Source organism: Notechis scutatus, chromosome 4, assembly GCF_049901735.1.
Source record: "Notechis scutatus isolate UNSWTSFEM ecotype Mainland chromosome 4, rNotScu1.2, whole genome shotgun sequence".
In the NCBI taxonomy this organism is placed as follows: domain Eukaryota; kingdom Metazoa; phylum Chordata; class Lepidosauria; order Squamata; family Elapidae; genus Notechis; species Notechis scutatus.
Window position 1 is genome coordinate 115,552,033 of NC_142012.1, and position 25,152 is coordinate 115,577,184.

General features: G+C 34.8%; 1 protein-coding gene across 40 annotated transcripts in view; it reads left to right on the forward strand.

Annotated features, from left to right (window-relative positions):
- The window catches only part of ABLIM1 (actin binding LIM protein 1), a 211,479-nt gene that overhangs the window by 142,659 nt on the left and 43,668 nt on the right, over positions 1 to 25,152 (forward strand). For 22 of the 40 annotated variants that reach the window (XR_015749404.1, XR_015749403.1, XR_015749402.1 and 19 more), the window contains 2 exons: positions 4,958 to 5,045; positions 12,116 to 12,174. Coding sequence is in view for 36 of the 40 variants with exons in the window: in XM_087964508.1 (XP_087820634.1) it covers positions 4,958 to 5,045; positions 12,116 to 12,174 (147 nt within the window). In the remaining 4 variants the exon portion in view is untranslated. Of the gene's footprint in view, positions 1 to 4,957; positions 5,046 to 12,115; positions 12,175 to 17,864; positions 17,913 to 25,152 lie in introns of all 40 variants that reach the window. The other 18 variants (XR_015749401.1, XM_087964498.1, XM_087964488.1 and 15 more) reach the window with 1 other exon arrangement.

Sequence of the window (25,152 nt, forward strand, 5' to 3'; positions counted from 1 at the left end):
AAAACTACTGTTTATCTTTCGTGCCATAAATTTGAAACTGATATATTTTATAGCTTATATATTTACTTTTAAATGCTTCACTGATTACCTAAAAGAAAAGCTCTGAAAAGAGAACCAAAGGAATAGTGAAATATCAGAAAAGTATGTAAAGTCTTCAGAAAAAGGCTATAAGGCTAACTAGAATAGCTGAGTTTGCCCCTCATTATTACATCATGGAAAACGTAATCAGGGAATATGATGTAATGAATATTGAATTGTCCTGGAAAGTATCATACTGCATTTGCTATCAACCCATTTTGCCATGTAAATCTTTTAAGATCCCTCTTTAAGAAAAGAATTTATAAGCGGTTAATTACTTCTTCAAGGCAAAGAGAAATTGATGTCAGTACTGTCTTTTTTTAAAGGTTGGGAGAAATGAAAAATTTGGAATCACTTGCTAAAGAATTCTACAAATATGTTAAAGATATTTTTTTCTCTTGCTCTTGCCTATCACTTTTATCCTATCCTTTTCTCTGAAAGAATCATACTATTTTCAACTTTCCTCTTGGTTTTAATAAATGCGTAAAAGATGTTACTGTCTCACAATCTTTATAGTGCTGCATATCCATCTGCAGGAGAGAGGGTAGGGACTGAACGACAAAACTTAGCAAGCCAAAAGACATGTGCAATCTCACAGTGAAAATATAAAGATGGGGTGTTATTTCTACATCTTTGAAGTTTTGACTGGCTGCTTATGCAGTGAAGAGAATTCTGGGAGAATACATGAAAACAGGTCTGTAATTGTCCCTGCTACCCATTCATTAAGGAGATCAATGGGGGTCTGTTACTTGAGAGCCTTTTAATTTACTTGCATAAGTTCAGTAACACATGTTTTTTTCTGATTAGTGTTATCACTGTATTTACTTTTAAACCTTATGCCACACTAAATATAATTTTCATTGGAAAAATAAAAATATTGCTTTTCTTTTTATTTTGTTAAATAATTCCATAATAAATTAATCCTCTGGGTTTCTTTCAAAGAGAGACTGTTTTACACTGATGGGGCTGTTCTGAAGCATACATAGCATTGACATTTTAACATGCAAGAAGCACGTATTTGATATTAATTTTTTGTCACTCGGGTAGAGAAAAAGGTGTGCGGGATGGCATCCACCAAGAATTTATAAGGAAACTCAGTGTTGGGATATTGGAGGGTAACAAGTGAGAAACCAGTTTTTCAAAAAGGATGCAAGGAAGATTATACATTCGAAAGAAATTATACACTGTTCAGTTCAGTGTCTTTTTTGGGGAAAGCAAAAATGACCAAGCTCATATAATAATGAAGAGAAATTATCACAGGTTCTGCAATAATAAATTCTTCCTCACCACCTTCAGAAAAGGGGAAGGAGATGACCATGTCAAAATGATATATAGTAGGACATTCAAATGTCATCTTTTGGGGTGAAATATCTTGTTACTTGTTACCCCCCTTAATTTTATATCTGGCTATTATTTCATCAAAATTTTGTCTTATGAACTCTGTAGTTGCATAATGATTAGTACTTCCGTATCCATGTAGCATTTCAACTTGCATTTCTCTCCTTAAATTTTAATTCCAAATATTTATTTGTTTGTATGAATCTTGTCTATGAAAACATCTACACCAGTTAGAAATAATAAGGGATACGGTGGGCACTTTTCCCTGGTTCCTTTTCTCAATGAACAACTCATGCCAAGTATTCTACTTTTTTTAATTTTTGCTATTTGCCATTGATATATACTCTCCACCTAAGTTCATTTTCTTTAAAACTGCTAATAAAAAAGGTTATTTGAAGTTATCGAAGTCTTTTTCAGTATCTAAAATATTACTGCTATCTTTTTTTTTGTAACTGTTGATACTTTCTAATGCATTTATTTAAAAAAGTTACTGTCATCCTTAATTTTTTTCTTGAAATACCATATAACCTGTTTAATCTGTTTGCATTATTTCAGAAATATTCTATTCCTCCATTTAAAATGATTATTAAATCCAGTATGTTTATATATTGAAAGGTGTTTGGGGAGAGCTTTCCCATATTTTTCTGGAGAAAAGATAAATGCTAGAACTACTTCTCGGATATGCATATATAAATCACCAGGAGAATTTGCCTTGGTTCTTTTAAACTATACCATGCTACATTTTATAGATTCAGTTATTCCGGCTATCCAATCCATTAAAAAGAATCTGATGATAATTCATTATTTTTTCATAAACTTAAAGTGGAGACACTTTGTGAATGTTCCGAAAGACTTGCAGTATTTTCTAGTTGATTGGCTCAGAATAAGAAATACATTTTTTAGCATTATTTTTTGATTGCTTATCAAATTTGCTGGAATATCCCTGTTGGCAGTGGGGTTAATTAATAGATTGTAACAATACAAATAAAGCAAATGGGACTGGTAGAAAAAGATACAGTATATCCTAATCCTTAATAGGATTATTGCTAGCCATACCTTCTGTCAACTCAACTCAAGTCTTTACTTGATTTTGAAATAGAGCAAATCTCAATATTCTGCAGAGAGAACATTTCAAGATCAAAACATGACTACAAATTTTAGAAAAGCATTTTGTATTTTGCCTCTTCCAGTTTTCTGGAACTGAAGTCCTTGCAATGTTTTGTCTTCCAGCCCTTATTGCTTGTATAATTTTTTCTATCACATTTCAAAAAACGAGCACACATTGAAAAACTGCTGAAGCTCACTTAAAGTATTAATTAGTGAGAGGGAAGCAAAAGCAAATGATATGCCATCTCCAAATACAACATTTAGGTAGTGCTACCAAGCTAAGAACAGGGATGGTTCTACCGGTTTGGCCCGATTCTATAAAAGCAATAGTTCTGAAGAGCAGCTGACACTGAATCAGTTCTCTCTGAAGATCTTTTCTTCAGTTGGGCCCACCGACCCACCCACATGGGCTCTAGGCTGTCTTTTATTCTTACCTGAGTTGCTTTGCGCAGCACAGCTGAGACCTGCACATCAGCAGGAGATGGTGATTGCTTGCAGGAGAAGTTGTTTTGCAAGTATTGTGCATGCGCACGCAGTGGAAAAGTTGTTTTGCAAGTACTGAGCACACATGTGCAGCAAAACCGCGCACTCACCGAATTGGTTGTTATGCCGGTAGTATCCCACCCCTGGCTAAGAAGTACTGTAACATGATATTGCATTATAAAATAACCATCCAAGAATCAAGACTTGTAACAGGTAAAAAATGCACTAGAAGAAAAGAAAAAAAAGTTATCTATAGCTTTTGAAGGTAGCTGAAGTAATGCCATACCATTAACGATCGATGTCTCTGTTAGATAAAGTGTTCCATTAACATTCCAGGGTCACAAGCTCCTAAGCAGCATAAAGCTGTTTCTGAGTATATACTCCTCGCTAGAGAATACTAAAACAAGGGCAAGGTATAAAAAAATAGGGTATCATCAAAGATATTAGTAGACCCAGGTGTCTGTGTAGTGAATTACTGCTGTGCAAAAAGAAACCATTTCATGGGTGGAAGAAATAGAATGCAATCTTAAGTAGCTTCATGTTTCAGTAAAAGCAATCATTTTCCAAATGGTTGGATAGAAATTATTAAAATGGAAGAAGTGAACCCTGCTGTTCAGTTGTAATACCATAAAATGTATTTTTTTGGCCAAAAGAAAAGATATGTTTGTAATTAGCATCTCCTCCAGATCCATTGGCAGTCAAGTAGCCCTTGTGATGTCTAATAATGTGTATTTCTACATCCCAATGGCAGCTCCTTTGGAAAGAAGTGCAGAATGAGGTCAAAAGTATTAGAAAACTATGTTCTCTTACTCAGACAAAGGGACAAACATCTCTCACAGTATTGTCCAGTGTTTCCAAGATTAAAATAGTGCAATTGTTCAAAAAGCATAGAAATGCTTATGTCACTTAGAAGTAGAATGTAAATCTTAACTGTTATTCACTGTAAAGAGAAAAATCTCCTGACAGAAATTTGAGACTAAATTTTAGCTTATTTTACAGTCACATCATCATTAAACTTAAGCCTGCAATTCCTTTTTATCGGATAGATTCCTAAGTTATCAAGCCTTTATTTTTGTACATTAATATGAAACAATGTTCCATTTAAAGCTTTTATCTTCATTTCATAGTACTGTAGAGGAAGGGTTAATTGATACACAGAAGAGTATATGCCATAGTACAGAGGAATTTATACACAAGTTATACATTCATCTTAAAATAATGAAAAATTAAGTAGTTGTGGTCATTTACAGTATTAAAGAGCAGTAGACTGACTACCATTTTATATGATATAAGTTGGAACTTTGCAAGGTTCCATTCTGTCTGGTTAGTGCAGTTACAGAAGTAGAACAGTATCACAATATCTTGATTCATGTGATAAAGACATTAATGAGAAATACCAAGTTAATCAGAGTTTAAATTAAAATTCAATCAAAAATAATTGTATGAGAAAAACACAGAACCTAAATCTACAGTCTACAGATATTTTAAAGGCTGCTGTCTTCAGTTCAGAAATCTTGGTCTACTTTTGCCACTATCAAAAGCAGTAGCAGTCAGTGAAAGGTGAAAGTAAATAGAATATCTAGGTCCATTTATCTACAAATAAAAATGTGTTCTTAATTATATTCATTAATAGCAATGAGGGGAAAAAGTGGGGAGAAAGGGAATGAAAATTGCTGTAAATAAACCATGGACCTAAGAAAAGTTGCAGAAGAAAGAAATATGAGATTACAAATTTGTATACATCACACTAATTCATCCAACTGATGGGACTGAAATTTGCCTTTTCAAAATGTGTAGCATGTTGGGTTTAGAAAGTGCAATTCATTAAAAATCATAACATGAAAGGCTAAGCTAGGGTAGTCTCTTGTATAAGATTTTGAGCTAGAACTGTGCCATTTTTGTATAGATAATGTAGATCACATTCTATTTTCCACACTTATCTTTTCTGCAGGCAGGGGACAAACATTACCATCCAAGTTGTGCACGATGCAGCAGATGCAACCAAATGTTCACAGAAGGAGAAGAAATGTATCTGCAAGGTATAGAAATTATATATTGATAATATACATATATAGACAGAAGCTGCAGTTAATGCTGAATGCAGAAACATTATGGGCCTGCTCCAGCTTCCAGGTGCAATTCAAGATACTGGTTATTACCTATAAAGCCCTTCATGGTAAGATTATCTTAAGAAATTCCATTGTTTCTTCTTATCCTGTACAAGTGGAAAAAAATTGTTATGGTCCAGGTCCCATCCATTAAACAGCAAGTTCTGATGAAGCTCACTTTCTTTTCTTTTTTTTTTTAATAAAGTTTTATTGAGTTTTAACAAAACAAATAAAACATCTTATTTGAGTACAGCATGGTTCTGGGTTATCACATTTCCATACAGACACAATTTCATATGCATACTCATCTTATGTATTCAACTTCATATCTTATTACTCTTTTTACAACTTCTCACTATTTCTCCCTTTAGTTCTCTTAAATTTCTTTTATGGTTATCTCATTTTCTTCTTATTCAATTGTATTTCTTTTATCTAAATTTTTATATCTTTTTATTCATTGTACTTATACTTTCGTCTGTCTTGTTTGCAATTTCATATGTACTCTTCCAAGATTCTTAAAAAGCAAAATTCCTCCTATGATTGCCAATTGGAGTGCAACACCTTTAAGTCTTACTGTTATTATCATATGAAATCTCATTAAACATTAAATTTGTGCATTCAAAAATTATAACATTCAAATTTCTAATATCTATTTTATATCATGTAAATCTCATCATTCAGACTCCGCTTGGTACTTCCCCTTGAAAATGTAAAAAGAAAAATTCTAAAAACACAACAAAAACAATATATATATACATATATATATATATATATATATATATATATATATATATATATATATATATATATATAAACATTAGTAAACAAAATAGTTATTCAAATTCATTCTAGTACTGGTATGAGCCTTGTAAATCTTTCACGCTTTCTTTTCAATATTTATCAATCTTTGAGAACAAGTGAAATGTTTCCTCCCTTCTTCATTATTACATTAATTATTAATAAGCATACCATTGGATAGTCATACAGTTTTATCTTATAAATTATTTACTATTAATAAGCAAAATAATTATTCAAATTCATTCTAGTAACGGGTATAAATTTCCTTATATATCTTTCACATTTCTTTTTAAACACACATATGTGTGTGTGTTTGTGTTTTCTTAAGATTCCAGATAATTGGATTCCAGATAATTGACAGTCTGTGGAGTCATCTCTTCTGGAGTCAATTATCTGGAAGCCTGCACTCTCAACAAAAAATCTCCACACCACAAGCCAGGCAAACACCTGGGCACAAACAGATCCCTCCTGATACCTCCAGCTCAAACACACCCCAACCAGGCACCCAGATGAAACCTAGCTTCCTAATAAATGATAGCCGTCGATTTACTCGGAGCCAAGCCACACTAAAAGCCTCCAATACAGGAAACACAATGTTGCCAGCCAATCAAGACAAAAAAAAGCTACAAAACAGACAGAAGATATTAGAAACACCAATCCAGCAGAACACAGCAAACTCCAAGACCAATAAACACAGACCAAGACTCCCCAACCAATCAGGATGAAGAAAAAAAACCATTCTGGCACAGCAGTAGGCTAGCCCCAAATTTAAAACAGAAAGCGGCTGTGAAAGTCTGACTCACAGACGAACACAATACAGAAGCCTGATGATGGCAGATGAGATTCTGCTGAAACGTTGCTACAACTTTAAAAGAACAACTACAATGACGTGGGAAAATACCCTAACAAAGCCGAATGCCATATATATATATATATATATATATATATATACCGTGTTTCTCATATAATAAGGCCGGGTCTTATTTTTTTTTGAGCCTCAAAAAATGGCTAGGCCGTCTTTTCAGGGGTGACTTAATTCCTCCCCTTGCATCTTTGGGCGGGCAGGCAGTGATGGCTTGGATGTTGACCTCAGCGTTGGTGGGGCACTTCATATCGGGGTCAACGCAGGCAGCACCATATCCGGGTGTGCAACAAAAGTGCTTCCTAATGACAAGCCCCCATTCCCCCCCATTTCAAATGTTTTAATATAGGCCTTAATTTGGGGGGAAGGGCTTAATTTCATTTCATGCCTATAAAATATGCTGGGACTTCCTATTGGGGGAGGCCATATTGTTGGAGAAACAGGGTATATATATATATATGCCTGATGATGGCAGATGAGATTCTGCTGAAACGTTGCTACAACTTTAAAGAACTACAATGACGTGGGAAAATACCCGAACCAAGCCGAACACCATACATGTAAGTACCGCGAAAACTTAAGAAAACATATATATATATATATATATATGTGTGTGTGTGTGTGTGTGTGTGTGTGTGTGTGTGTGTGTGTGTGTATGTATATATGTATATATGTATATATGTATATATGTATATATAAACATTAGTAAACAAAATAGTTATTCAAATTCATTCTAGTACTGGTATGAGCCTTGTAAATCTTTCACGTTTCTTTTCAATATTTATCAATCTTTGAGAACAATTGAAATGTTTCCCTCCCTTCTTCATTATTATGTTAATTATTAATAAGCATACCATTGGATAGTCATACAGTTTTATCTTATAAATTATTTACTATTAATAAGCAAAATAATTATTCAAATTCATTCTAGTAACGGGTATAAATTTCCTTATATATCTTTCACATTTCTTTTTAATATTTTATCAATCTTTAGAAACAATTACAATGTTTCTCTCCTTTCTTTATTATTGCATTAATTATAAATAAACATACCATTACATAACAGTACAGTTTTATCTCATAGATTATTTACTTATTCATTTCTAACTCATTATAGTATTCTACTGTCACAATACTATCTTTTGTACCTTTGCAGAATTCTCACTTTTAACTTAATTTAACCATTGTCTCTGTGTTTTCTAGCTGAGCAAATACCTTTAATCCTAGTAAAAATTTTCAGGACTAGCTCTTCGCCTAACCTATGGTCACAAGCCACGGTCATCCCCATCTTCAAAAAGGGAGACTCTAGCCTAGTTGAAAATTACAGACCAATCTCCTTATGCTGCGTCACCTGTAAAGTCGTGGAATCAATTATTAACCAATCCATTATCCTCCACTTAGAGACAAACAACCTACTCTCCATTAAACAATTTGGTTTCAGGAAAAAAACTATCCTGTAATCTGCAACTCTTACACTGCAAAAACATATGGACTACACAACTCGATCAGGGCAAAGCAATAGACGCAATCTATATAGACTTCTGTAAAGCCTTTGATTCAGTGGTACACAACAAACTACTCTTAAAACTAAAATCTTATGGTATCTCTGGACAACTGCATAACTGGGTAGAAGCATTCCTGTCAAACAGACAACAAATGGTTAAAATTGGGAGTCCTATCAAATTCTGTACCTGTCAATAGTGGTGTCCCCCAAGGCAGTGTTCTAGGACCAACTCACTTCATACTCTACATAAATGACCTCTGTGATCATATTAAGAGCAACTGCGTTCTTTTCGCTGATGATGTAAAGCTGTTCAATACCACAGACAATACTGCTACCCTTCAAAAAGATATTGACTATGTATCAGAATGGTCAAACAAATGGCAACTTCAAATCTCAACAAATAAATGCTTACATATTGACAAAAAAAATTCAGAAAATAAAATACAAGCTGAATAGTCAAGATCTTGTTGATGATCCAAGCTCAGTAAAGGACCTTGGAATACTCATCTCTAATGATCTAAGTGCTAGAGCCGACTGTAACTACGTAGCCAAAAAGGCATTAAGAGTTGTTAACCTAATCCTACGTAGCTTTTTCTCTGGTAATATCACACTACTAACTAGAGCATACAAAACATTTGCTTGACCAATACTCGAATACAGCTCATCAGTCTGGAACCCACATTATGTATCTGATATTAGCACAGTTGAGAAAGTCCAGAAATATTTCACAAGAAGAGTTCTCCACTTCTCTACTCATTGTAGAATACCTTATGCCGCCAGATTTGAAATTCTAGACCTAGAAAACCTTGAATTACGCTGTCTTCGGTCTGATCTAAGTATGGTATATAAAATCATATGTCCTACCTGTCAATGAATACTTCAGCTTCAACCATAACAACACAAGAGCACACAATAGATACAAACTCAAGGTTAACCGCACCAAACTTGATTGCAGGAAATACGACTTCAGCAACAGAGTGGTCAATGTCTGCAATACTCTACCTGATTCTGTGGTTTCTTCCCCAAACCCCCAAAACTTTAACCTTAGACTGTCTTCTATTGACCTCACCCCTTTCCTAAGAGGTCTGTTGGGGGCGTGCATAAGTGCACCAACGTGCCTACCATCCCTGTCCTATTGTTTCTTTTATTTTTCTTATATGTACCCATTTCATGTATTCATAACTATGTATATACTTATACCTATTATCTTGTAAGCGATTGACAAATCAAATCAAATAAATAAATAAATAAATAAATAGTACATTTCCCCCTTTTCTTTATGTCCTGTTTTTGTCCCTCATAAGTTCTTTCCCTTTCTATCTTTCCCCCTTTTTCTCATCCCTTTTTAAATATCCTTCTCTCTCTAATTTTCCCTTCTGTAGTTTTCTTTTCTGCTTCTCCTTTCTGTTGTACTTCTTTTTCAGACTATTTTTCTTTTTGGCTGTTCCCTTTGATCTCAAACTTTTAACTCTTTTCCCCCTTTTTACCTCACTTTGCATTCTTTGATCATTAAAAATGGCTTCTTCTTTGTCCCGCCCTTCTTCTTGCTCTTGGAGCTTTTCCTTTTGCTTTTCATAGTTCAGGATTTCCATTTCAAAAAATTCAAATACGAAGTCAAAAGGATCTTCCTCCTCTTTCTGCATCTTCTCTCATCTTCAATTCCTCCAGGAATGATGCCATTTTAAACACTTTTGAACAACCACCCAATTGACTTTAAGTAAAAACAGAAAAAGAAAACTTTTTTTTAAAATCACCAAATGATTCCAGACTGTTCCTTCTTGTTTCTTTCCTTTACTTTTCCTTTCTGTGGGTTACTGTATCTTTTAATAAGATTTCTGTTACAATGTATCCTCGGGAGTCTTTTCAAAGTTTCACTGTTAATCCTCTTTATTTTTCCAGGTGGCACTCCATTTTTTTCATTATTCCAAGTTTCACCCTTTTGCCTCCGCTTTTCTCCTTTTTAGGGCTTTAAAATGACCAAGAAAAAATCTTTATTTTCCTTTTAACACTTAGATTTCAGCTTAAAGTTGCCTATTAGTGTCAAAATAGATTAACATAAATTTCTTTCCATACCATTTGTAATTGTCAATATAAAGGTTAAAAAAAGGGGTTTTAACCTTCTTTTCTCCTTCCTTCGGCACTTAAAAATCTTCTTTCAGAAGTATCCCTCTAAGTACTTTTAAATTCAGGGTACCTTGCTTAGAAGTTCTCTGTTGTTTAGCCCAGTCTGTCCTGCTTTCCTCTTTGTCTTCCTCCTGCACAATCTTACCCCGTCGGGTTCTTCTTTGAGGTGGCCATTTCTGACCACCGCTGCAACCGCCTTCGGGAAAGGAGTTTAGACCAGCCAAGGAGGAGAGATGCGGCTCCCCTCCACTCGGTTAGCAATCTTCCCCCTCTTCACCACTTCTACGGGGTGGGTTCAGCCCCGAATCCAAAGGATTGGGGTGCTCCAGCGGCGAGCACAGATCGAAACCGCGCATGATCGCAGATTTTGGTCTGTCACTGAAGAGACCCAAACCAGAAACCTGGAAGCTCACTTTCTTTGTCACAGTACCTGCCCTCCAGAAACATGTTAACAGGGTCTTCAAGGCTGAACTGAGGTTATAATAGAACTGTTTTGCTTTCAGTGTCATTAATTAATCTCTTGGGATTTTCTTTCATATATTTTTTTCTGGTTCTGACCAAATATAAAAATATTGCCTTGCTTCAATTCATATACCTATCCAGGTGTGTTATTCAGAAATAATAAAATAAGGTTAATGTATAAATCAACAAACAATTTCCTGAATCTAAACATAGGTAAATAACTTGTTTGCTTTTTCTTTTTTTTTCTTTTAAACTGAAAATAAGTACCAGAATTTACTGTAGGAAAACAAGTTTCTTCTAGTGCTCTTGTGACTATAATATATTTCCATTATTTATCAGCAACAAAATACAGAATGCAGGATTTGTTTGTTTGTTTTGAAATTTTAAACTTTTCTTAAAGAATGTTATTCAGTGCAAAACTATATAATCCAGAAGTTTAAAAAAGAAACTTCAGTTTCAGGGTAGTGTGTTCACTATATAGTTGCATTAGATTTGTCTGTGCGCCAAAGAACATGGAAATTTTTGTCACATCTTCCTGTTGAATAAGAAGCTTGGCTTCTGCCTTAATGCAGTCTAAATCTAAGTTATGCTCATAGCACTGAATTTTTCTTTTTTTCACCCACATCTCCTTTTGCCTTGCATCCATGGTCTCCAAATCTGTCTCAGGAAAACATTTCAATATTCTGAGCCAATTTAGGGTGCTCCAAAAAGGCACCAGGAAAGGGACATCTAGTCTGCTAATAGATCCATGGAGGTGGCAGTAGAATATGAGAAAAAAGACGTTCGATAATTGAAAAGTCTATTCAAAACTAACGTTTTATTTAGTCTGATCTTTCTGGTTGCTAAGCAATGGAGAAGCAGTGTACCTTTTTATTTTGAAGCAGGGTGCTCTGACAGTTATTTTCTCCAGCTGAATCAATGTTGAAGGAAGTAAATCTGGGAAGACTTACTGGAAAAAGTAAATCTGCCTAACGAGTTAACTGTTTGAGACATTGATGCATTGACATTGCACTGTGTGCTGCATACTTGCTTCTGGGAATTTTGCAGTATGTGATTAATTGTACATAAACAGAATATTACAAAATAGAATTTAAGTCTTTTTTTAAAAAAGAGGCTGATTCAAGTCAAGATGCTACTGCAGAAGTTTCTAGAGTTAAGAAAAGTGGGAAGTATTAAAGTCCCAATTTTAAACAAATTTCTTCTGAGCTGAATAAAATGTAATATGATTTATCTTGATTTTTTCCACAATAGGTTCTACAGTTTGGCATCCCGACTGTAAACTGTCTACAAAGGGAGATGAAAAGCTAAGGGTAAGAAGTAATTTGCATTTTCTGAATTTTTTAAAACTATATGATGATTTGTTTCACTTAAAAATATTACTTTTTTTGCACATTTTAAAAATTATTTTTTTATAATTGTACTGTTGATCTTTTTCTTGTGTTTGGCTTTGGGCTGTAAGTAAAAATTTAATTTTATATGATTTCTTTGGAAACTGGAAGTGTTTTTTACAGCCTTAACTTAAGGATGTGATCCTGTTTATTTATTTAAAGTTAATATGACTGTAGGATAAATCTCAGCAAAAAATAAGAATAGATAATGTATAAAATCTCTGCCAATTTATGTATTTTATCATTCTGAATTCCATTAAAGAAAAAGGAATCATGAATCATTGATGATTATATAAACTGACATCATGATTATGTTATAAACTGACAATATAATCCAATATCTTATTGGCTTGCATACTCATAACTGATAGAATATTCTTCCATATGTGGGTAGAACAACAGGATGTTGTTCAGATTCTATGAAGAAAACAAAAGGAATAAAAGCATTTAGAATTTCTGAAAAACAGTCATGTAACATTGCATTATATTTTGGCAAAGTTTTATTGCCTTACTAGGAAAATAGTATTTCAGTGTCCCAAAGAAGGCCTTGGAGAAAAATGTGGTGCATTTTATTATTGTTTTAATTCACCTGTCATTTTGACATGTTTCCCTTTCTATACCCTTACACTGTCATACAGTTCAGAAGTTTATAAATTTCATAAATACATAAATTAACTTCCATCATTTTAAAGTTTCAAGGTAATATATTCCATTCTGACTGATCCTATCTGTATCTGGATTTTTTGTTCTATTCCTGAAATGAATGAGATCCAGAAAAGGTTCCCACTGGTTAAAGGAAGGAACAAACTTTATTTTCCATATTTTCCTAAAAGATTTTTTGCTACTCTACACTGGAAAAATTGGATTTTTTGAGAGAAGGAACATAAAGAAAACAGGCATCAGCAAAATTATTTTCCTTGTTATGTGTATGAACAAACCATTATTTGCATTATTAAATGGGATGTTGTCAGTAGTTGTTTGTGTTCCACACAAATATATCCATCCCTTTAAGTTTTGCATCATTATCTTCATTTGGCTTCATTTTGTGGGTGTGTACGTCTTTGAGTCTGTGTTGATGCCTAGCATATAGATCTATTCCTTAAATACCCTATTTGGATGTCATTACAATTTGTAAGGCTAATTTAAGTAGCCACAAAGATTCAGCTATTGATAAATAGTAAAGTCAGAAGTATGGTTCTTTTTAAATGGTTGTTAACTGTCTGGATCTTGGGATGTGGGCAGGATATAAATGCTAATAAACTAACACATTTATTGTACGATTAGTTCATCTCTAAGTTGAAGATCCGAACATGCTGTTGACCAGATTGTTTATCTGTTGTTATTGGTGTGGTAATAATTCTTCAGTTAAGTGTTATTGACCTTTCAAAACCATTTAGCAAAATTTCCTGTTTCCAAGGAAACTGCAGCCATTCTTTCCTTTCCGTCCCATGAACAAGTGCTTGTCTGGTTCAGCATAAAAGAAGTTTTGCATCTAACGTATAAACTCTATTTCTTGAAAAACAGTAGTTCCAAAAAATGTATAGTGCTACAGAGAATCAAAACTGTTCTCATTGTATTTCCCCTGACAATCAAAATACATACCACCAGAATTACTTGTTGAAATAGCTTCATCAGTCATCAGTACATTATACAGCATATTGTCTACAGCGGATCTTGGACTGCATGCTTCTTATTATCAAGCGTTCCTGCTGGGTTAGATTTTAGGTGGAGTCCATAAAAACAATGATTATTTAAGATCCATTCCTCTTGGGAGATTTCCAAAGAAGTTACATATGCCAGAAAAAGCAGGAAATAAAGTAATCGGGTATAAAACTGTGGGGAATGTTTATTGCTTTCTAACATGGCCCATAATCAATTTTTTGGGTGTGGATTGCTGTCATGTACCAAATATCACAATGATTATCAGGAGATAATTTTTATGGAAAGGGAGGAACTTCTCTGTAATATATATGTTTAGGAACCTATCTCCCTTTTTCACTTTTCCTTCTTGTTTCTGTTTTATAACAGCTTTCCTCATCTGATTTCTTTTATCCAAAGAGTTTGGTTCTTCGCAGGCCTTACTCTTCAGAGGTTTGCAGTTGTGTTACTTCTTTCTGCACTCAAGTTTTCAGCTATTGCTCCCACTTCTTTCACTACCCTTACTTTTCACTTTTGTAACCACATAATGAAAACTTGATTTTTAATTTTCACAAGCAAATGTCACTAATTGTTTCTAATATATAGGTTTACATAGATTGCAAGAAAAGAAACAAGGATGATAAATAAACTATATTGAGGCATTATGATATTTATATATTGATACAATGTTAGTTGTTAAGGAGAAAAAATATGAATGGAAATCATTTTACTTTGCATGTAAGCCGTTAAAATGTTAACAGTCCTTTGAATTCTGGAATATACTATTTTAAAAGAAAAATAAATCAGCAAATCATCTTTGGGCAGAAACGACATTCTTCAGTCCCTGATTTATACAAAGACATTATACATAAATAGTGGAGCCCACTTCAGATATTTAACATTTCCCTTCCACTTTACTATCTTTCTTGTCTATAAGAAGGGAGTTAAAATCAATATAGCTACTCTTACTTTCATTCTCAATGAGTCTAGTTAGTGATGAAACAGGCATTCCTATGCTTAAATATCAAAGTTCCAGTCATGTGACCTATTTTATTTATTTACATACTTATTTAGGCAATGCTTCTCAAGCTAGTCTCCACAGTTTAAACTCCCAGTTTTCAAGGTTCACTCAGTTGACATACTCCCCATTTTGGTAACACTAAGTAAGCAATATATTTAGCCCCAACTACTTGACATGTTTTATTCAAGGGTAGTAGATTTTGTGCACAAATTATACAGTTCTATATATTTGTTTGCAGTCGTATGCATTTTTGCGTAAGCATGATAGCATGGATTATATGTATTGCATGTCCATTTTATTTAATTGCTGTTCAAATCAAATAGTTGACAGCAATTAAAATTGTTACATATTGTAAAATATACTCTCAGAAAAGTTTTATATGCAATGGAGAACAAATATTCACTGTTTACTGTTCTGTGATAAATAAATGCAAACTACTACTTCTTGAGATTGAATATTTCCTTGAGTATAGTCGAAGTCTGTAATCTTCTCTGACAAAGGTTCTCAATGTTTAATGCCTTATAAAAGGAACTTCAAAAGCTGAAAATATGAGTTTGCCTAGTGGGCCTGGCAAACTCAAAGTAATATGGAGCTCATCAATTGGTTTGTTTGATTTGATTTGTAACTTTGATTAGTTTGAGGATCTCTTTGCCTGGAGATTTCAACCTTAAATTTCAGGACAAAATGTTATTTTTTATACAGATAGTCCTTGACTTACAACAGTTCGTTTAGTGACTGTTCAAAGTTACACTGCACTGAGAAAAGTGACTCATGACTGTTTTTCACACTTACGATTGTTCATCCTCATGGTTACACGATAAAAATTCAAACGCTTAGCAACTGACTCATATTTATGATGGTTTTAGTGTCCCAGGGTCAAGTGATTGACGTTACATCAAGCAAAGGCAATGGGGACCCAAGATTCACTTAACAACAGTGTTATTAACTTAACAACTGCAGTGAGTCACTTAACAACTGTGGCAAGAAAGGTTGTAAAATGGGGCAAAACTCCCTTAACAACTGTCTTGCTTTGTAGCAGAAATGCTGGGCTCAATTTTTTGTTGTAAATCGAAGACTACCTGTATAAGTAAAGGAACTAATGTAGATTATTTTGATTCATTTCATAATTTCTTAAATAGGGGTGTAAATTTTAAAAAGCTAACTAATACAATAAGAACCAAATTAAACATAATGTCAAAAGTTCCTTGATGGATTTTGTACATTTTCAAAAAGTAAAATTCAAAGGAAAGTTCAAGTGTGATTGTAGCAGCAGAACTTGTAAATGAAGTGTGTAAGCTTTTATTCATGAATATAGATAAACAAAATTTAGAAATATAGATTTCCATTCCTTTCCTACAACCTGTCATTTTCTTAAAATGGTTTTTGAATGTTACTCTTGTGCTGTTTTACTCTGAGCATAAAATATTATTGATGCTTTTGTTGTGCATAATACAGTAGTTTTATTATATATAATATTTAAATTATAGTTAGCATTGCAGTGACAAGTTGAAACACCTGGTCTCAGGTCATGTCTCTTATTATTAAATATAGCTACAGAAACTCTAATTGCTTGTTTAGATCAACTAAAAAAATTATCTTTATCTTTATATATCTATCTTATCTATCTGTCTATCTGTCTATCTGTCTGTCTATCTATCTATCTATCTATCTATCTATCTATCTATCTATCTATCTATCTATCTATCTATCTATCTTTTATTTAATGTATTTTCTGCCAATCTCACCATAATGTGATTGTTCTTAGGACCTAGGCAGTCTTACCATTTTGTCATCAAAATTTCCTGGCACCAAATGCTATGTTAGGATTTCATCTTTTAAAAAATTATCAAAGCTGCTTTTTTAAAAGGCAACTGGACTGTTTGTCTTTGAGGAAGATATTTCACTTCATTGGTTTCTTTCTTTTGTTTTGTGGAATCTCATTTTAAAAAATTACAATTTTGGGTATGAAATGTTTTTAAAACTCTATCGTAAAGCAAGTTAAAATTTAAAGAAGATTAACATTTTTTAGTTTTCACAGAGGTTAATTGGTAGAGGAAGCAAGAATGTACAGACTAAAGTCTCCCTGCTGTACAGGTAGTCCTCAACTTATAACAGTTCATTAGTGAGTTACAGAGGCACTTTAAAAAAGTGATTTATTGTTGTTTTCCACATTTATGATCATTGCAGCATTCCCGCAATAACATGGTCAAAAATCAGACAATTGGTAACTGACTCATATTTATGACAGTTGCAGGGTCCCGAGGTCATGTGGTTTGCAATCTCCTGACAAACAAAGTCAATGGGGATTCACTTAACAACTATGGCAAGGAAGGTCTTAAAATGGGGCAAAAGTCACTTAATAAATATCTCATTTAGCAATATGTAGTTGTAATTCATGTACTACCTGTACATCTTCATAAAGATCAGTCATAGCCTAGAATTATGGACAAATGCAAGCTACTTATATAAAAAAGATGCCATCAAATTGATTCTGTAAACCAGTACCTCTCTAAAAACACAAAGTGCTAATTTTCTTCTTGTGGCTCTCAGAAGTTACTGCAGAGTGGGTAGGCCCTAATGTTGATTTTTGTTTTGTTTTGTTTGTTTGTTTGTTTTTGAGTTAAAAATAATAGAATTAGAGATGATTAAGAGGGCAAATGTCTTACATCCTTCTTGTACTTAAAATCTCTTCAAACTGCCTCAGAAATATTTTTGGTATCTCCAATTGTAGTCTTTGTGTCGTATAAAACTGATATAGATCTTGAAGTGATGGAGGGTCCTGCTGTAAAAGAAAAAATATATCTAAAAAGTAATTTTATTCTAAGCATATACTTATGCATGTATGAGTCACATTCTTTGGTATCTAAGAAGCTGTTCTTTGGGCTTGTTACATTAATTATATATGAATGCAGTATGATTGCAAACACAAACCAAGCTATTCCTTCTTCTCCAGCTGTTTTCACCATCTTGTATACTGAACACCATCAAAACGTTAAAGCAGGTACTGTAAACTGTGCTGGATCAATGTCCTTATATCTATAGTAGTAGTGCATCCAGTTGGTTTGATGTTCAAGGAATTATTATTGATACAGGGGACTTGCCCTAGATAATTCTCCAGACCATAACTTGAACATCTTCAGTTCAGAGATGGACAGCATCACATCACTCTCACAGAAGGATGTGGATGGCTCCAGTGTTGCTTTGTTTTCATTTTTTAAAGATTATCTGTGTAAATTACAATCTCTGCATGGCAAAATCAGTATCAGAATAAGGTGCTGATTATTGAGATATGAACCAGTTTTGCTTTTTATTAACCAAGGAAATGAGTTCCTTGGGATAATGTTGTATATAAATATGCCAACTTTTAAATGCAACAATTAACAAAAATGTTGCATCAATGTGGTATACTAATTTAGATGTTGGATTAAAACTTGAGGAACCCAGATGCACATTCTCATTTTACCATGGAATTAATATCTTTGGACCAGCCAGCTTCCCCTGTATGTTATTATAAAGATGAAAAGAGGAGGACAGTGTAGTGCAGGGGTCAGCAACCCATGACTCTGGAGCCATATGTGGCTCTTTCAACCCTCTGCTGTGGCTCCCTGTCACTCAAAATACACATTATAACCGCCAATGTGTGACACCCATCGGCACACAATTTATGGAGGATGATGGCACATAGAAATAGATGGAATTTTTTGTTTGCTGCAGATGGATAATTTAAGTTTGGCTTTTTATTTCATAAATACTATAGGTTTTTTTTATACATAGCACAAAGATAAAAAACGATATATGCAGTGTTATCTTCATTTTATATGTCAAAATGGGTTTGTGGCTCCCAGTGTTTTCTATGGGAAACGAGTCCAAATGGCTCTTTGAGTGTTTAAGGTTGCTGACCCCTGGTGAATTATAATAGTTAAAGGCACCAGGATAGAAGCTAGGAGACTGAATTTTAGACATTCTATAAGTATTAATCCAGTTAGGTAACTCTGAGCCAGTCACTGTGTCTCAGCCCTAGGAAGAGAGGCAGTGTCAAATTACTGCTAAACAAGAAAATTACATGTACTTGTCTAAGCAACTCCCAAAACCAGAAAAAAAAATTACCCAAAACAATAAGGAAGCTTCAATCCAAAAAGAAATAACTTTGGTGGAAAAACAAATCTGGTCACGTTGCCAACTTCAAAAGCTGATACAAAAATTTATGCCACCAGATAAAAACTGAATGCACCAAGTATTACATTAAACAAGAAGAAAACCTTCTACGCACCAATTCCACCCGCGCTTTCTACAATTTTGTAAACAACAAACTAAAAGACTCAAGGTCCATCCCACCCCTGAAAGGACCTAGTGGTAAAGACTGCAATGATGACACTATTAAAGCCAACCTCTTTAACACATTCTTTGGCTCAGTATTTGTAAACAGCAATGGATCATGCCCTAGTCGAACCACAGACAACTAAAATGATCTAATACATATCGATTTTACAGAAGACAATGTTGAAAAAGCACGATACAATCTAAAACCATCTCTATCTATTGGACCAGACAGAATATGTGCCTACTTCTTTAAAAACCTGCCCACTGCCATAGCCGAACCTCTAAGCATAATCTTTGAAAAATCTTTCAGGACCAGCTCCTTGATAAAACTATGGTCACAAGCCACGGTCATCCCCATCTTCAAAAAGGGAGACCCCAGCCTAGTTGAAAATTACAGAGCAATCTCCTTATGCTGTGTCACCTGTAAAGTCATGGAATCAATTATTAACCAATCCATCATCGTCCACTTAGAAACAAACAACCTACTCTCTAATAAACAATTTGGTTTTAGGAAAAAACTATCATGTAATCTGCAACTTACACTGCAAAAAAATATGGACTATACAACTCGATCAGGGCAAAGCAATAGACGCAATCTACATAGACTTCTGTAAAGCCTTTGATTCAGTGGTACACGACAAACTATTCCTAAAACTAAAATCTTATGGTATCTCTGGACAACTGCATAACTGGATAGAAGCATTCCTATCAAACAGACAACAAATGGTCAAAATTGGGAGTGTCCTATCAAATTCTGTACCTGTCAACAGTGGTGTCCCCCCCAAGGCAGTGTTCTAGGACCAACTCTTTTCATACTCTACATAAATGACCTCTGTGATCATATCAAGAGCAACTGCGTTCTCTTGAGCTTCTTCAGCGACAGACCGAAACCTCGTCTCTGCGAGGCTTCGATCCGTGCTCATCGCTGGAGCGCCCCGAGCCGGCTGGTTTCGGGGCTAAGCCACCCCATAGAGGTGGCGAAGAGGGGGGAGACTGCCTGCAGGGTTGAGGAGAGCCGCATCTCTCCTCCCCAGCTGGCCATTACTCCCTTTCCCGAAGGCGGTTGCTGCGGTGGTCAGAAATTGCCACCACAAAGAAGAACTCGACCGGAAAAGAATGTGCAGGAGGAAGATAAGAAGAGAAAGTTTTGGTTGACTGGGTCAAACAGCAAAAGCAACAAATAAGTTACCCTGGAATTGAAACTATTAAAAAACAATAACATTGTTCCCTAAGAAGATTTTTAAGCTGCAAAGGAGAGAGAAAAGGGAAAAGATTTGGTGGGTTTTTTTCTCCTTTTCCTATACTGACAGCTAAGAGACTTAAGCAAGAAATTGGGAAAAAATCCACTTTGACATCAATAGGCATTTAATGCTGAAAATAAAAAATCAAAGGGATAATAAAGATTTCTGGATAATCAAAAGCTTTTGAAAACAGGAAAGGAGAGAAAAAGAATAAAAGGGCAGGATCTGGAAGGGAGGAGACTGCCTGGAATTAAAAAAGAATCTCAACAAGACTTTCAAAAGATACATTCTAACTGAAATATTGCAACAAAAACCCCAGGAAGAGAAAGTCAAAAAAGAAATAAGAAGATATAACTCGGGACTATCTGGATTACTTAATGATTTCTGGATTCTTGGTTATTGTTTGGAATGACTAAAATCAATCGGATGGTTGTTTAAAACTGTCCTATTGTTTCTTTTATTTTTCTTATATGTACCCATTTCATGCATTCATAACTATGTGTATACTTATACCTATTATCTTATAAGCAATTGTCAAATAAAAATAAATAAATAAAATAAATAGCTAGAAGTTACTACTGACTCAGTAGCCCAAAAATGGTGGAGAGAGGAGGGCATGGATGTGAAAAGAAACCCTTGTATGCTGCCTTGAACCTTCCCATAGATCAGCGGTACCCAACCTTTGAGGCTTGGCAGCCTGGCTGTGGGGGAAGAGCAGAACTGGACCATATATGCTCATCCCCAGCCCTTGGCAAGTGGTGGGCCAGTGTGCCTTCACACAGCTTGACTTGCACGAGCAGCGGGCCAGGGTACACATGTGTGATTGCCCATCAGTCCTGCTGGTTGTTTAGGTTGAGCTCCACATCTTCACATGGCCCAATTCTGAATAGACCATGGCCCAGTAGTGGGGATTCCTGCCTTAGATAGTGGAATGTGGGTATAGACATTAATTTATCCCAATATATAAAAGAAAGTTGGGGATTCTTTTGTATAAAAATGAAATATTGTGAAGAGATAAACCAAAATCATGACAACAAATGGAATAAATATAAAAAGTATCAACAAATACAGGTAACTCTCAACTTATGCCATTTATTTAACTACCATTCGAAGTTACAGTGGTGCTGAAAAAAATGACTGTCACAGTGTCCCCTTGGCCCCATGATCAGAATTTGGTCTCCTATCAACCAGTGCATATTTTTGATGGTTATAGAGTCCTGGGGTAATGTGATTTTTGAGCTTTCTAGGGGGCTTCTAACATGCATAATCAATGGGGAACCAGATTCACTTGATGACTATGTGATTCACTTAACAACCACCATGAGCAACCATGGAGGGAAAATGTCATAAAATCGATCACAACTTATTTAATGACTATGTTGCTTAGTGATGGAAATTCTAGTCCCAATTGTGGTTGTAAGGCAAGGACTACCTTTAGAGCTACTTAATAGATAACACAATTAAGCCCTTATCTATAGATCAGCAGTCTAAGGAACAAAGAGCAATATTGACAGATTTGTACCAGTGTAGTCAGAAAATGTACAGTGCACTTCCATTGTACATGCCTTATTTTACATTTGAATCATTGGCATTTCATATTCGTAATGTTAAACATTATGATTTTAATGTTGCAAGTTGAGATATTCTTTCCTTCGATGGTATCTATTCTATATGCATATTTATTTTTACATCAGTCATACCTTACTCAATGTTCCTTACATTTAATTAAATGTATTTCGCAATTGGTATCCATACATTTGCAAAACTGATACCATTAAAAAAGATTCAGAAAAGAGTTTTTTTCCAGTGGAATGTGTCACTCAGTATTAATTCTTGTTTGCTACTGTTTGCTGATTTACTGCGTAATTCTACTGTTCTACTGTTTGAACTTCTTGCTAAATATCCAGCGTTTGTTCCTCTGGGAGAGAGGCACCGGAGGAGGAGGAGATATCTTTTATTGGCTGATAAAGATATTGCAAGGACTCTTAACTTGGACTGTAATAGTGAGTCTTACTGGATGGAAATATAGTGAATGACTATTGGACTGAATGACAATGTTTTAAACTCTAAATGGATTAAAAACTATTTAAACTACAAACAGTGTTTGTGTTCAGTGTGTGTATACTCTGGGGCCCTTCCTGGCTTGACTACTGCTGCAATACTCTTCTAGGGGTTAATCCCCAAACCCTAACAATATGGTAGACATTCTTCATATATAAATGATATAAATCAGGGATCCCCAACCTTTTTGACGCCGCGGCCCGGTACCGGCATCAGCTGGGCGCCGCGCCGTGCACGGCATCAACTGGGCGCCGCCATCTTTTTGACGAAAAAGTGCTTCCGGTGACCTCACTGGAAGCACTTTTTCGTCAAAAGATGGCGGCGCAGCGCCGGTGAGCTTTTGGAGAAATGGCTTTCTACCCGGAAAAGCTCACCGAGCTAGCCGCCATCTTTTTGATGAAAAGTGCTTCCGGTGAGCTTTCTACCCGGAAAAGCTCACCGGAAGCACTTTTTACCAAAAAAAGATGGCGGCGCCCAGCAACCAGCGGCCCAGTAAGAGTTGTTCCGCGGACTGGTATCGGTCCGCGGACCGGCGGTCGGGGACCCCTGATATAAATGACATTGTAGGCGATGACCAGACTGAGCCCGAAGGAGTGGTCAAATGCATCATCAATCATGAGTCCCTGCACACCCAGAAGATATCTAAGTCTAGCCCACCTTGAATTCCTTCTTAACTCTCACTGATTTCCTTTCACTTTTAGTAATTCAGATTGTTGTAGAAAGCTTAACCATGTAATAAGTCTTGGTGCTCATTTGATCTGCCTGAATCTCCTGATTTCCCCTGAGGCACATTAAAGTTTTAAACTTGTTTAGGTTTTCCATACAGAGGAGTTTTAATTGAAAATACTTGGGGAAAAATAATTTAAAGAACATTATATAAATTTGACTAAAAGAAATGGCTTTCTAGCTGAAGTTGAATATGAATGAATATAAGAGTTAACATTTTAGGAAGAGGTCATTAAAACAAGAAACCACAAATTTTGCACAGTACAGAAATGATTTTTAAAACTTTGCATATTTAGAAATTTATCAATAAAACTGAATGTTTTCTTCTGAATCAAAAATGATATCCAAATAAGTCAAGCCAAAAATATGACTGACAGAAGAATCAAATAGTTAATTACAGGTCAAAATAATAGAAAGTTAATCAGCAGATAACATTAGTGTGATAATGGGGAAAAAAAAGAGTTTGTTGCAAAGCAAATGAAAAGCATAATCTTATAGTATTATTTCAACAAGTATTGTGTACAAAATATCCAAAATTATTTCAATCCAAAATTATTTCAACAAGTATTGTGTGCAAAATATCCAAAATATGACACAATAGCATTTTTTTAAAAAACAACAACCTTGCTTTACAAAAACAAACATGCTGTTGATACATTTTATGGCATGTTCATTTTGTCTCTCAATACTGGCTTATGCCTCTGAAGATCATCTTGTTCTTTGTTATGGACTATTATGCAAGAATACCTTGTTCTTTTGCTTTTTTTACCCCATTTTTTTTTTTAAAGAAAAAGGAACTAAACAGCAATTTGCTGAAATTGGGGATTGGATTTCCCACCAAAAAAATTGGAAGGTCTATTATCTTTTACAAAATAAGGAAAATATACTTACTGCCTATCTCTTTGCAAATATTTCCACAGTAATGCCTGGAATGAATAATGTTTGCTTTTTTCAAATCTTGATCTTTGGTTTCTAGCCAGTGAGAAACAAAGAAAAGTTCAGCAAGAGTTTAATTATAAATGGTGTTTGGTTCAAGCAGGGGGGAAAAAGGAAAGCACTTATTCTGATTATTCCTTGGACCTTGAAAGAACATTTGCTGAGGGAGGGAGTGTGTATATATTAGCAAGGGGATTGGTTGATACTTTGTAGTCTTCCCTATCCAGCTCTGTTGGATCCTACTGCACTATGAGGCAAATAAACAACACTGGTGTTTCTCTCGGAATTTAGAAGAGAGATTTGGTGGCCAAGCTGGATTTATAGTGGGAACATTTTCATCCCATTTGTCTGTTTCACTGGAAAAGAGATTGTTGGCTTCATTTGACCTCGGTGGCATTGTCACATTGGTTCCCTGGTTGAAGTTACTGGGGATGAAAGAAGGTTACCCCTCTACCACAAATAAGTAACAGCAGAGCGGGGTAAATCAAATCCGTATAATCAGCAAAAGATAATGTATTGTTTAAATACAAATGGGTCCTGCCCCTAAAAGGACTTAAATTGGTTCAGATATCCAGTTAAATTGTTATATTCCTTCATCAGGTAAGAAACTTTTAAATCTTGAATCTAGTTCAGCAGAGCTCCTGGTATGAAACTGATTAGCAAGTACTTCGTTCTGTGGAAGATAAACCTTCTTCTGTTCAGATAATCTGAATATTTTGAAAATCTTTTTAATTATATTTATGCATGCTCATCTCTTTTCTTTGACAATTGTTTTTCAGTTGAATATATTTGTGCATGCTTTTTAAAGAAAAACAAAGCTTAGGCATATTGCCAGGATTTGATTTTGCTGCAATAAAATACAAGTTTTTTGTTTTTATTTATTTTAACAGATTTTTTCCTGTGTTTTGTATGTTGAATTTGTGTATTCCTGAAACATAACTCAATTTTTACCCCATT